Consider the following 13832-nt stretch of genomic DNA (forward strand, 5'->3'; position numbering starts at 1 on the left):
TATGTTACAAATAGATTGACATCGCCTCCCTCTGACCTTCCTGTTTTAATATGCCTATTTAATATGCAACCTATTTATATTATATGATTTGTATGTCATAATTTTTGTATTTCTTAAAAATGCTTACTTTTTTGTTTTGGCTTAGGAATTGATTAATAACTTACAGATACAAATAGAAGAAGAAAAAAAGGCGTTTGAAGAACAACAAGCTATGGAAAGACAACACTTGTCAGAACTGCAGAATATGGCTGCTGTAAAAATCCAAGCTACCTTTAGAGCCTTCTTGGTGTACAAAAAATATTCCCCTGTCTTGAAAGAAAGGAAAAAAGAACTAGAAAAGCAAAGAGAATTGCAAGAAGCGATGCAAAGGGAAAGGAAAGAAAAGCAGGAAAGATTGATGAAGAGGGCCCTAGAGAAGAAGGAACAAGAGGAGAAAGAAAGAAAGAGATGGGAAGAAAAAGAGAGGCAAGAACTTGAGGAAAAGATGAAGAGGCATGAAGAATATGAAAAGAAGAAAGAAATGTTGAGACTTCAGCGAGAACAACTAATATTGGAAGAACTGAAAAGGACAGAAAAAGGCCACTTAGAATTTGTGATAGAAAAGAAAATGGAGTCTGAAAATATGGATAAAGAAAAACTGCTGGCTAAAAACAGAAAAATAATTAAAGAAGTCAAAGAAGATGATGAAACTGAAAAATCAGAAAGGCAAATGAAGCTGGACAATATTGACAATGTTACAAAAATAACAAAGAAATTAAAAGCAAAAGGACAGGCAGAAGAACGAAAGGAAGAAGAAACTTCCAAAATAAAAAGGAGAATGGGCCCCCCAAATACAGAGAAAGCTTTAGAAATAGCAAATAAGGAGGAAGAAATCAAAAAGGTAAAAGAACAGGAGGAAGAGCAGGTAGAAGGGCGAAAGGAAGAAGAAACTGCCAAAATAAAAAGGGGAATGGGCCCCCCAAATAAAGAGAAGACTTTAGAAATAGCAAATAAGGAGGAAGAGATCAAAAAGGTAAAAGAACAGGAGGAAGCTAAATATGGAAGAATGAAACTAATTGAGGAAAAGCAACAGAAAGTTGAAACACAGGGAAAAGGGTATGAGAAAAAGAAACAAGATGAAATACACGAAATGATACGTGTAGCAAATGATGACAGAGACCGTTTTTTGACAACTGTGGAATTTCAGGAAAATGGTAATACAAATGCTGTCAATAGTGAAACTATTGCAATAGTTAATCAGGAAGACAGCAGGCACAGCAGTTGCATCAGCATGGATGTTCAGCTAGATTCTGGAGGCACTGGGCCGATAGATGGGTCTTATGCATCTGAAAATATTAAAATAGAGCTTGCTGTAAAAGAAATTCACGAGGAAGTCACTAGTTGTTGGGCCAGATGTGAGAATTCAGTCAATTCTTTTGAGCAACCACTCGTGCTTTCAGATTCTATTGAAAAGAAGAGGTTAGCGTGGATGAAAGGATGTAAATCCTGGTCTAGAATTTATAGGGAACACCAGGGGAAGAAAATAGTTGAAAGAAGCAGGCCACGGAAATGCTCCTCTGGTCTGATGCCTCCTCTGAGTGCTGCCATGATAATGCAGGCTGGCCCTTGGAATTCTCTGCAACAGGTGAGTAAAAGTTGCAAGTTCAAAACTGTCATACAAGTGTCTTGTGAATCCTTTTAGTGCTTATGTATCGCGAGCTATTCGTAGGTTCTTAGTGCTGACATAACATTCCCCTCAGAGGAAGTAAGAAGTAGAATCATAAAGTTTGCCAAAAATGCTTGAATAATTTACTGACTTTTATAGAAACTCTTTCCCACATTCCTTGTTCATTGTGTTCTCTAGTTCTGTTGATGCAAAGGGTTGGGTGGGGACTATGGCAGTATTGTGCAGTTAGGCAACCTGATCACAACCTTCCAAGAGACTTTACACCTCTTACACAGCCTGCAGAATAGTGGATGAGCGAGACGCAGTAGCGTTCAGTAGCATAGAACAATTGTTGAATTGTTGGCACAAAGAAGTATATCTTTCCATTGTGGTGTGTTGGATGTCATGAATTGTTTTCTACCCCCACCCCCTGATATGATTTTGGATTTTTCCAAACTTTTTTGTTGGCAGCTAGAAACAATATTTTGGATGGTATGAAATCACAGTTTATATAATGCATTGCAAATATATTTCAAATGTTGCAAGAGTATATTACTTTTTTTATTGAATGTGTATAGGTGACCACAGTTACCTTTCAAGATTTGCCGGGCTGCAGCCTCTCCACGTTGTCACAGTGTTCAAAGCTACAATTTCTGAGTCTCAGACGTTGTGGATTGCTTTCTTTGGAAGGACTCAGCAACTGCAGAGATCTAAAATACATAGATGCAGAGGTACTATGTATTTTTTAGTCTACGTTGAAGTGGAAATTATTTCAAAAGGTGCTGTTACACATCCACTCCACATACAATAAGAACATAATAGCCCTAGTGGATCAAATCAAAGGTCTAGCTAGTCCAGCATAATATTTTCAAATAGCAACCTTCATATGGATATCTTTCACCTTGCTAGTAACCAGCCTCGTCAGGGAGGCTGCTTATCAGCAGGGTGGTGAATACACTGACAGCATCCCAAATCTGTCTATCTAGTCTAACACAGATGCAGCGCCTGTAAGCCCATCCCCAAATTAATAGGTTTTCTGGTAAAAGATTATATTTCTATGGACAATGCCAACACATACACCTTTGACCATCTAGACTGGTCTGGTGCTGTACCAAGAACCCAGATGTGTGTAGCTGAATTACCCCATGCCCACCCAGTTTATACATGTGAGTCACAGTAATACATGTAATGTCATCCCCTTCAAGGTCAAATCAGGGATGAACATAATTTAGTTACAGACTGACCTAGCATTAAGTAATAGCACCAACAAACAGAGGGCTTAGTGGCTAGCCCCATCAAAAACTACTGGAGGAGCTGAAAAGGGCCAAATATCTAGACCTCCATCCCATGTGGTAATCAGTTCCTCTACTCAAATTAAATATTCTCTTGCCTACAATGAATGGAATTGAAGTATTACTGTAACTGCCTGCCAAAGGCTCATCCAGACATATCTGAACACCTTCACCCAATAACCCTATGTACAGCACAAAGTTTAGGGCCACAGATGATAAACTAAAGCTCACAAGTAAGTGTATCCCATGTGGTAGGCAGATGATAGTAATCCCTTAACTACACTCCTTTGCCTCTCACCCAGGAGAACCTATGAAAACTGTCCTCCCTCTCAATTCAGCCTGGCTTGAACTGATTTTTGTACCAGTTTTAATCAGGATCAGAGGCAAGAGCTGCAATCCTAAACACTTACCTGGCAATAAATCTCATTCAATTTATTGAGCATTCTGAGTAGACATGAATAGGATTGTACTGTTAATTATATTTAGTTCATTCAAAAAAATGTAATAAAACTGGAAATATTTGTTTGGTTTGTTTACAGGAAAACAATATTAAAGGGATTAATTGTGAGAATCTTGAAAATCTCTGCATACTAATTCTGAACAAAAATGACATTTCATCCCTTCATGGTTTATATGGCTGCACTAATCTTTGGAATCTTGAACTTTCCTACAATAAAATCACTCGAATTGGTAAGGGACTGACTATTTCCGTTGATAAATAGTAGAACTGCAACCATTAGTAGGTAAATAAATGTTCTTAATAAGATATTTTTATGTGATTAACAATAAACGCCTCTGTTAATTGGTTTGGGTTAGTAGCCTCTGTGGTCTGCTCTTTTTAAAAATATGGTGGTTGTCTCAGCACTGAGAGTCAGGTCATAGGTGGGCAGTCTTGTGGTTCCTAGTTACACTTCAGTACAAGTAAACAACTTTCATTTACCAGGGAAAGTAAATAGGTGCCCATCTGCATATTCCCTGGTGCACTCAGTGTCTGTGGTGGGGAGCAGATTTTATATAAATGGCCAGTCTTGCTGATTAACTTGTTTCAAGGTAAAATAAACAAGAAAGCTCACAGAAATTTGCGGACATAGTTGAAGGAAGACCTGTCTTCCGTTTGGCACACTGTTAATCCCCATGTCTGCTCTCCTCCTTCCCTCTCAGTGCATCTCATGCTGCAATCTGCTTGGTTGTCTCATAGATTTCAAGCGGAGCACTGGAGAAGATTTTGCTCTTGTTTTCATAGTTTCAACCAGGGTTCCTTTTGTTGATTATGCTAGACAAAGAAACTGTGGTGTACTGTAGTGTACATGAGTATGGTTAGTAAAATAAGGTACATATCTAATTTGTGGTTCATTTAATGAAGTAACATATTAGGAAACTGGTTTTCAAAACCTGAGGATTCAACTGATGAATCAGCAATGAAACATGCACTAGGCTGAATAAAAGCAAAAGCTGCCTTGGCTATCTTACTGTGGTAAAAAATAAAAGTAGCCCAAAAAATCCCCATGAGCAAATAAGATGTCTGCACATAATAAACAAAGGGGAGTATGAACCAAAGAATGACATTATAATTTATTTTATATTTCAAAAACTATTAGTCTCCTGTTATGCAAAATAGTGTCAAAGTAGCTGAATGAATGCTTCTTTCCAGTAAAGCCTCTTTATATGATGTCATACCAAAGTTTCTGCACCCCCAAAAAAGGTTACAACATTGAAAATGAAAGGTTAAGAAGCTATTTTACTTCTAGTATATAAATCTTGTATATAAATGTTAATTTAAATGTGAACATTTATAATGTCAATGCACCCAATCCAGTTAGTTATGTTTTAGATTGCTAAATTTTCTATATTAAAGTGACAGATTTCTTAGGCACAAGCTTCTGCTTGGAATAGTGACTGTTGGTGTTCATTAAATCTCAAAGATCAGTAATCCAAGGTAAACCAACAAGGTGGACTGATTGGTAGCAGAAATGCTGGAATCTGTGTTCAATCTGTCTTCGGTGCCAGTAGTACTGTAAAGGATTACTTGTTTCAGATGGATTTCCTGAGGTAGAATATCAGAAAGATTAATGTGAGAGTGACATAATATGAATTGATGAGTCTTGGATATGAAGACTACAGGGCCAATGAGGCAAAAGCCTCCTGTCCTGTCTGTATATACAATGAAAGCACTGTGCTTACCCGTAAATGAGATGAGTTTGAATGAGAAAGTAGATGTTCAAGAAAACCACTTGGAGCCTGCTTTTCTGTCCTCATCAACTGCTTGGGGGAGGTCTGGTTTGTAAGCTGCATTTCATGTTACACAATCACATATTGATAGTTTTTTTAAAAAAAAAACACCTTATGGAATTACACAAAGATAGACTTGTGTTTTTAAAGATTCCCCCCTCCTTTTCCATCTCTGAGTCCTGTAGAGTTTCCCTAGGTCGATTTGGAAGTTGCAGTGCAACAACCCCACCCCAGTCCTTATTACATTCCGTTCAAATGATTCTGTGGCTGTTTCTTTAAAATGAGGCTTAAATTGCTGTCACTTACCTTGTAGTAAGTCCCTTGAGTATAGTAGGACTTCCTTTTGAGTAAACATGCAGTGAATTGCACTGTCGGTATATAACATTTTAGTCCTTAGTGTCTCTTTTGCTTTCCATATCATGTAAAACTAAATGCAGAGAGAGTACATAGTTTAAACTCAGTTGATAAAATAAGGGTGTGTGTTTTTTAATTTATAAAAAAATTGTATTGCATTCTATGAATACTGACTGCTCATTATCAGAATAATTTAAACTAGTTCTGGATTTACAAATATGCCCTGAGTTGGATATTTTCTGAATTTTTGTTACTCTTCTTCCGTCTTCATGGTTTTATAATAATTTGAAAACTAATAAAAATAAACTAAAAAGAAAGAAAGTCTAGGTTATTGATAGTTTGAAATCAGAAACATATTCCTTTTGGAACCAGCTTTAGTTAGTAAATAGAAAGCTTTGTTACCTTCTTAGTTACGCAGAACCCTTAAAACAAAGCATCACATATTATTATACCAATATAGACTAAGCTATTAAAGAAGCTGTGGGCTTTAATAGATTTAATAACATCTTAACAAATCAAAGATAGCACAAAGATAATCTCAGGGTCATCGGTTCAGTCCCCACATTGACCAAAGGATACCTGCATTGCATGGGGTAGATGATCCTCGTGGTCCTTTCCAACTCTACAGAGGACCAGAAACAGGAAAGTATGCTATTTTATTTTTTTGAAGTGTTACTAATTCCACACCTTCTTCAGTACCTGCCAACCATTCCTCTCCCCATGCTCCCCAAAAATACCGGGCCAAACTACACACGTCACAAAATGTATAATTGGAAAACTTGTCAGATAGTGTGTGCACATGCTCTTTTTTAAATTAATAGCCCGCAAGGAGCCTGTGGGAAGGAAATGTTTAACCCTTCCCTCCCTACTGTTACTTCTGACACGCATACACCAATTATTAGCCCCGGGAAAAGAAATTCCTGTTTTCGTTTTTAATAAAACACTGTGATGTGATTACTAATGGCACACGGGAGTGGGCGAGGAAGCATTGCTACCACTTACCAGGACAGTGGTGTAGCAGGTGAATCCAGGACTGCACTGGCACACAGGCAGAACCAATCCAGTATTTCCTCTGGTGTGCCCACACAGTCCTAACGCTTTCCACCCCCCTGCATCACCTGACACCATTCCATTAAATAGCAGCAACCCCAATATTAGGATGGTAGCAGAGCACCACCACAACAGCCTCTCCTGATGAAACATTTAGTTTAACCCCTTACAATGCGATTTGAGTGATCCCAATATTTATTTTAAAAATTTGCAGATAATGCACCAAGCAAGAGTTCAACCTGTTATTAGATATACTGTTATTATCAGTCCGCTGCTTTATGCCAGCAGGAGAGGATGATAACTGGACATTCCTAAGGAAAAAATGAACCCAAAGTGACAAGTCTAAATAACTCTTTTATATTCCATAAATCCACTAGGTGGTGCAGGTTAGCTTTCCAGATTATTTAACAGCAGATTCCAAACCGCTGACTTGCAATGTTGCGTTTAAATTTAGAAGTATATTTGAAATTATTTTTAGTAATTGTGGAATGGTACCCAAATCTATCCTAGTGGAAATCATGTTTAAACCAGTAGTCTGATTCTTAGTTTTAAAAAATCTGAGAAAACTTAGTTCATGTAATGCAGAATTTGTGACATTTTAACAGTACAGTCCAATGGGTATGAATTCAATGCAATTTACTTTCAAGTGAGTAAGTGCAGGATTGGTACTCAGTGCAGAGGCATTTGGTTATAGATAGTAGGATATTTACTGGGACCCGGGTGGCGCTGTGGGTAAAAGCCTCAGCGCCTAGGGCTTGCCGATCGAAAGGTCGGCGGTTTGAATCCCTGTGGCGGGGTGCGCTCCCGTCGTTCGGTCCCAGCGCCTGCCAACCTAGCAGTTCGAAAGCACCCTTGGGTGCAAGTAGATAAATAGGGACCGCTTACTGGCGGGAAGGTAAACGGTGTTTCCGTGTGCTGCGCTGGCTCACCAGATGCAGCTTTGTCACGCTGGCCACGTGACCCGGAAGTGTCTCCGGACAGCGCTGGCCCTCGGCCTCTTAAGTGAGATGGGCGCACAACCCTAGAGTCTGTCAAAACTGGCCCGTACGGGCAGGGGTACCTTTACCTTTACCTAGTCGGATATTTGCTGCTGATTGCTATATTAATATTGGATCTATTTTTTCATGTCAGCAGAAATATTTGTCGGTATTTTAAACTGAAATTCAAGGCATAGTTCCTGGTTTGAAACTTGGACCTCAGTCCAAATAAGCTTTCAGTAAACTTTTCAGCCTTGCAATTCCCAGCGCTGATGAGCCTATTTGTAGTTCAAGTTTAAGAACATCTTGTGACTTGGCAGTAGGAACAGCTATAGTAAAAGCAAGATGTCTCCACGGCACACATAGTTCTCTGCTACACATGCAAATTTCTTCGTTAGATCATGTCCCTAATTCTAACAAAAAAATCATTTTGAATAATGGAGAATCAAAGTGTTATATGGAACCATATGTGGCAACATTTGTATTAGAGCATATTGCAAGTATGCACTGTAGATTTTCCAGTCCATAAAAGAGTTGGACTTCAAATAATAGAAAGGTTAGCGTACTGACTTTAGTTTCTTTCTCTGTCTCCCCCAGTGTTTTGCAGACAAAAAGGAAGCAGTGAGCACATATACCATGTCACAAAAAGTTGTTTTCCTTTCAAACCAAAAAAGTGGGAAAGCATCACTCAACATCACACACCACTTTGTACATTATAGCTAGGTTTGCCATACATCCAGAATTTCCCAGGCATAGCCAGGATTCGGTCGTTGGAAAAAGTGCCCAGGTGGAAATTGCTGAAACGTCCAGGAAAATCTGGATGTATGGCAACCAATGTTTGTGGCACAAAAGAATCATCAGAAAATATCTTTCCTGCCTCCACCCTACATATTTCTAAACAGTATCTGTTATTCCCTGTTGTGTGCTTTTCCCACTCTGCTTTTTGTCTAATTAAAGTTGAAATTCACTCCCACAAGATGTAGTGACGGCCACCAACTTGAATGCCTTTAAAAGATGAGATGATTTTATGAAAGGATGGCTAACAACAATAGCTATGTGCACTGAGGTCTGGCTTATGGGCTTCCTGTAAGCATCCAGTTGGCAACTGTGAAAGCAGAACCCTGGGCTAGAGGGGCATTCAAATGGATCCAGCAGTCTCTTACTATGTTTTCACATCATATTTCTATGATGTAAGGGTGCACAAACAACATGCACACAGCTAACTTAACCGAATGTCATTCTCTAATTGGACCCACCAGGTGAGATGCTGCAGGTAGTTACTAGAGAAAGTGCCTTTTCTTTGGTAGTGTCCTGACCTGGACAATTCTTTTGCAACCTGACTTAGCACCTTTCTTTTTTTAAAAAAATACTTTTTTTATTTGATTTTTAAAAATATAAGCACACAATGAACATCAATTCAGAATCCAAATACTGAGATTACTCTGAATCTCCTGACTTCCCCCCATCCCTTCCATGGGCCCCAATAAAAATAATTACAACTGCATATCAATATTTGGCTTAGCACCTTTCTTAATGTCACTCCAGCACTAGGCAAAGGCCATTTTATCAGTCCTGATTTTATTTTCATTTTTTTTGTCATGTGATTGTATGCTGCTCTTATATAGTTTATTGTTAATATGTCTTTTAATTTTATGTATTTTAGATGTAATTTAAGCGTTCTGTATTTTTGACCATGCAAGCTTCCTTGAGAATTTGTTGAATGGAAATACAACATAAATATTCAGTAAAGAAATAAATCTACTTCCCTTCAAACAGAGAATATGGGGTGTTTATGAAAGGTTTATGAATGTTACATGGTTTTAACAAATGGAGAATAAAATACAAAATGTTCTGATGGGAAGCTATTATGACTTGTTACTGATTTCAGAAATGAGTAAGATTTTGATAAACAATCCTATTATGGACTAGATATATCAATGCCTTCTCATGCTTAGTAACTATTTAGTATGATGATGGAAACAGAGGCAACATACTTGTTTTTTATGTCTATAATATAAGCCTGTTGTACTTCTGATTCCTTAAGTCAAAACCAATGTATCTTTTTATTTCAACGCTTTGAAATATTGTAATTTTACTTTTTAGGTGGATTGGAGTCATTGAAAAATCTTCAGCGACTTGTTATTGATCACAATCAATTGATCAGCACCAAAGGACTATCTGATACTCCTACTCTAGTGTATATAGATTGTTCCTTTAATCATCTTACTCATATTGATGGCATTGAAAATTGTGGCCTTCTTCAAATTCTGAAGTTACAAGGGAATAACTTCAATGAGGTAAAAAAACTACAACACCTTGGCTGTTATCCAATTAAATAAGTCTTACAGAGCAATTCTAGGCATGGGAGAAAGTCTGTGGTAGAGAAATTGTTGTTTTCTAGGCTCATGCCAGGCACCCCGATTTTCTCTTTTTTGCTTTTTCATTTTTCTCTTTCCGTTGCTTTAAATGAGAAGAAAAATAGCTGTGCCAGTTTTAAGTTTGGTATAGTTAAAAAAAAAAAACAACTTAAGAAGACCTATTCAGGGATCAGACCAAAGACACAGTCGTATTCTTACAATGGCCAACCAGATGACTACATGTTCTTCTGAGGAGAATCTGCTGGATTGTTATTTGGTAGCAATGCAACAGGGAGCTTTCTCTGTGATAGCAGTCACCTCTAAATATCCTGTGCACTGTTCCCAAGACATCTCTGGTAGCAGATCTCCTCCACCCATGGATTGCTCTGTCCACTTGGTGGAAGGTCTGAAGCATCCAACACTATCAGTTGATTATATTTGCAGATGAGAAAAACTAGTAGTTCTGAATAAAAAGCACACTTTTGGGTTTCTAAAGATGTATTTATGTGCCTCAGCATACATTATTTTACATAATATATTCCTTCATGTTCAATAGAGAAGGTGCAGTGCCTCTTCTAAGATGACATTTGGAGTGCCCCATTCTTATCAATGCATAAGGTTTTGTTTGATCATTCTGAGAGGGAATCACATAGCGTCACCCCTTTATAAGACTTCAAATTTCATCTTATTTCTGAAATAATGTGTTGTGAAAGGAGTGTTGGGCAGATCCATGCACACACACACCTGTATGCACATGTATGGTACACAGAATCATATCCCCCCATTGCTGCTGTTGAATGGTCACTATATACATTATTGAGTGTACATTTCAGTTTTCAAAGGAACATCGGAGACTGAAGCACCTTTATTTAATTTTGGTCATATTTATATGTATATTCTCTACGTGTGTGTGTGTGTAACATCATCAGCTGTTTATTTGCATGCCATTTTCCTACAAAATTGTGCTCAAAGTGGCTCACAGCATATTAAATGAACAATAATATTTCAAAAACCTATTAAGAACTTATGCTGCAGTAACTGCAAATAGGATTGCAGCCTGAGTCATTTTAGTATGATAGGCAATGTGCTATAATAATATGTTAATATGCTATTGATTTATGTTTAGTTTCCCAGCCTGGAAAATCATGTTTTGCTAAGAGAATTATACTTGGAAGACAACAGCATCTCAACAATGGAAAAGCTTTCAACATATTGGCTGCCTTTGCTACAGATACTTTTTATCTCACAAAACAGGTAAAACTAATAATATTATATTCTTTGAGGGGGTGGATTACAGTGGTACCTCGGGTTAAGAACTTAATTCGTTCTGGAGGTCCGTTCTTAACCTGAAACTGTTCTTAACCTGAAACACCACTTTAGCTAATGGGGCCTCCCGCTGCCGCCATTGCGCTGCTGCTGTGCGATTTCTGTTCTCATCCTGAAGCAAAGTTCTTAACCTGAGGTACTATTTCTGGGTTAGCGGAGTCTGTAAGCTGAAGCATCTGTAACCTGCAGCGTCTGTAACCCAAGGTACGACTGTATAAAGTTCAGGCCCTTTTAAAACTGAAAATACAAGGAATCAAGTCTGGGTCCTTCTACATACAAAGCATACAGCCATGGGCCTATCATACACATTGAACCCTGTTGTGGTTCGAGGACCCGATCCCCCCGTAGTGGAATGAAAACACAAGGACACGTGATATAAGGTTAATGGGCAAGAAAAGGCCACAACTTTATTGATTACAGCAGTGAAAGGGTATTGGCTTAGGTATTGGATGTCCAAAACAAAGGGGGTTTATTCACCAGTAGGTGGAGCCTGTTGATGCTAATCCAACTGATAGGCTCTCCCCTGATGTCACCGAGGGTCGTGCCATGGCCTCCCGCCAAGCAGGCATCAGACAGAATACACGACCGCCGGATTCCTTTAACGGAATACCCAAAATTGAAGGCGCAGGCGATGGCCACACCTAGCCCTTCGACACACCACAACACATTATTCCAATGCCTAACCTGCCCACCAATACCACGAAAGTTGTGACAATTGCTACGAGGTAGGCAAAAAAACCAAAAAGCCTAATGCCAAATGGAAAAATTCCTACCAGGCCCCCTGGACAACCAGGGCGACCAACCTAAGGTCCATAGTTGGGTGCCTGCCTGTGGGCGTGGGCACCAGCCAGGTGAGTGGGAGGCAGGGGGCTAACGCCCCCTGCTTGAGGCGGAGTCCGGCTCCCGACCACAACCACTCCCCTCTCTTGCAGGAGGAGAGTATTTCTGTGATTTCTCTCTTTCTCCTCCCTTTGCTGCTGTGTATTGCAGTCGACAGCTGGTGAAGTGCTTCCTGTTGTGTGGAAGGAAGCACTCTGTCATAATAGCTGAGTGGATATTTGGCTGACATTTCTAGCAGGAAAAGCTTCCCATACCTCTGCTGTATGTGTCAACATCTTTAACATAAATCGTTTGAGCAAAAGTGAGAATGAGGATGAAGTGGATAGGCATGACTATAAATATAGCTGGAATGGATGACAATATCAGCAGAATCGATGATTAAAGCAGTAAAAAATGTAGTAGTTCAGTAGTTGATATTTGTAGTTTCTTTACCAATGTGGCCATGTTCTAAGCAGCTCCATATGCTTTTGCTATGGCATAAGTGATTGGATGTTCCGTACAGAAGGATTGAATGTAATGAAGTAAGCTGTTGAAAGAAAAGCTGTTCCTTTGCTTTTATCCTGCAGCTGATGCAGTTGTATGATTTCTTCTTAAGAGTGTGCAGTGAGTGTCATTTCCTTTTTGTTGACTGCTGGAAGCCCCTATGAATGTTAGGATTGTGAATCCATATATTCCTTAAGAAAAAAGCTCCAGTAGGAAAGTCTAATTTGCAACTAATAGATGATAACAGGTCTTCATCTTTAGTTTATAATAGGAATAATTGATTTTTAAAGGTAAACATGGATGCCTAATAAAGTTTTAGCAGACAAAATACTGATAGGTGACTCGTAATATTTTTTAAAGCATTGCACATATTAAAAATTTGAACAGTATGTTTATCCGGATGACTGCCCCTGTTAAAAGAATGAAGTACATTATATCTGCATGATGTGAGAAGAACACATTTTCATATTTCAAAGCTGTCCTTATTTATCTGTGCCTCAAGTCCCTATCAGGGAAAAGGTGGGATAAAAATATATAATAACAATAATAATATTTCCGTATGTACCATATATTTATTAAGCAGAATACCTTCCCCCTTTTCAAAGTAGTTGTCCATCAAGTTTTATAAGTTGTATCATGTAGGAATTTCCATGGTTAAGAGAGCAAGAGCACCCCTCTCCTGTTCCTTCCTTCTCGGGCTTTCAATACTTTCCCCTACCCTTCTATTTCAACACCAACCATGGTTAGCTCAGGAGAGGCAGCTTTAAAATAAGCATTTGAAACCTGATTCTAACTGTGATTTCAAACTCTGTTTCAGCTAATGCTGAAAAGAGAAGGAGTAATTAGAAAAGAAGAGGGACCGAGGAGCATATGAGGTTGAGAAGGAAAGGAAGTGTGCAAGTCTGAGGGGTTCTCCAGATCTCTGAACCATTGTTAAGAGATTGGGGAGCATTCTTCTTCTTCTTTGGCGATCACTCGTAGCCAAGTAAGATTGCCTTCCATGAACACGGTTTTAACAGTGAGTCCGTAAGTGACTGTGGAGGCCAATTCTGGATCCACACGTCCTTCCACAGTGGGGACAAGCCATAGCAAATGCATTTAAAACAAGACTAAACCCTAACAAAGTAGACATACATGTGAAAGACCCATTTATCTAGCTGGGAAAGTCTGACAGTACAAAAATGTCACCAGTTGTTTCCAGAAAGTGGGCAGCTGTCGTATAGTGACAGTAAGGCTATTTCACAGAACAGGGGAAACCATAGTAAAAGTCCTGCTCCAA

The 13832-nt window shown here is 38.8% G+C and overlaps 1 protein-coding gene across 6 annotated transcripts in view; it reads left to right on the forward strand.

Moving 5' to 3' along the window:
* LRRIQ1 (leucine rich repeats and IQ motif containing 1) overlaps positions 1–13832 on the forward strand; it is a 96025-nt gene that overhangs the window by 6834 nt on the left and 75359 nt on the right. For 5 of the 6 annotated variants that reach the window (XR_014502415.1, XM_083400920.1, XM_083400924.1 and 2 more), the window contains exons 8-12: positions 146–1624; positions 2224–2376; positions 3477–3627; positions 9651–9844; positions 11031–11158. Coding sequence is in view for 5 of the 6 variants with exons in the window: in XM_083400920.1 (XP_083257046.1) it covers positions 146–1624; positions 2224–2376; positions 3477–3627; positions 9651–9844; positions 11031–11158 (2105 nt within the window). In the remaining variant the exon portion in view is untranslated. The remainder of the gene's footprint in view (positions 1–145; positions 1625–2223; positions 2377–3476; positions 3628–9650; positions 9845–11030; positions 11159–13832) is intronic. The other variant, XM_083400923.1, reaches the window with a different exon arrangement.

Source organism: Podarcis tiliguerta (genome assembly GCF_965153285.1).
Source record: "Podarcis tiliguerta genome assembly, chromosome: 10".
NCBI lineage: Eukaryota > Metazoa > Chordata > Lepidosauria > Squamata > Lacertidae > Podarcis > Podarcis tiliguerta.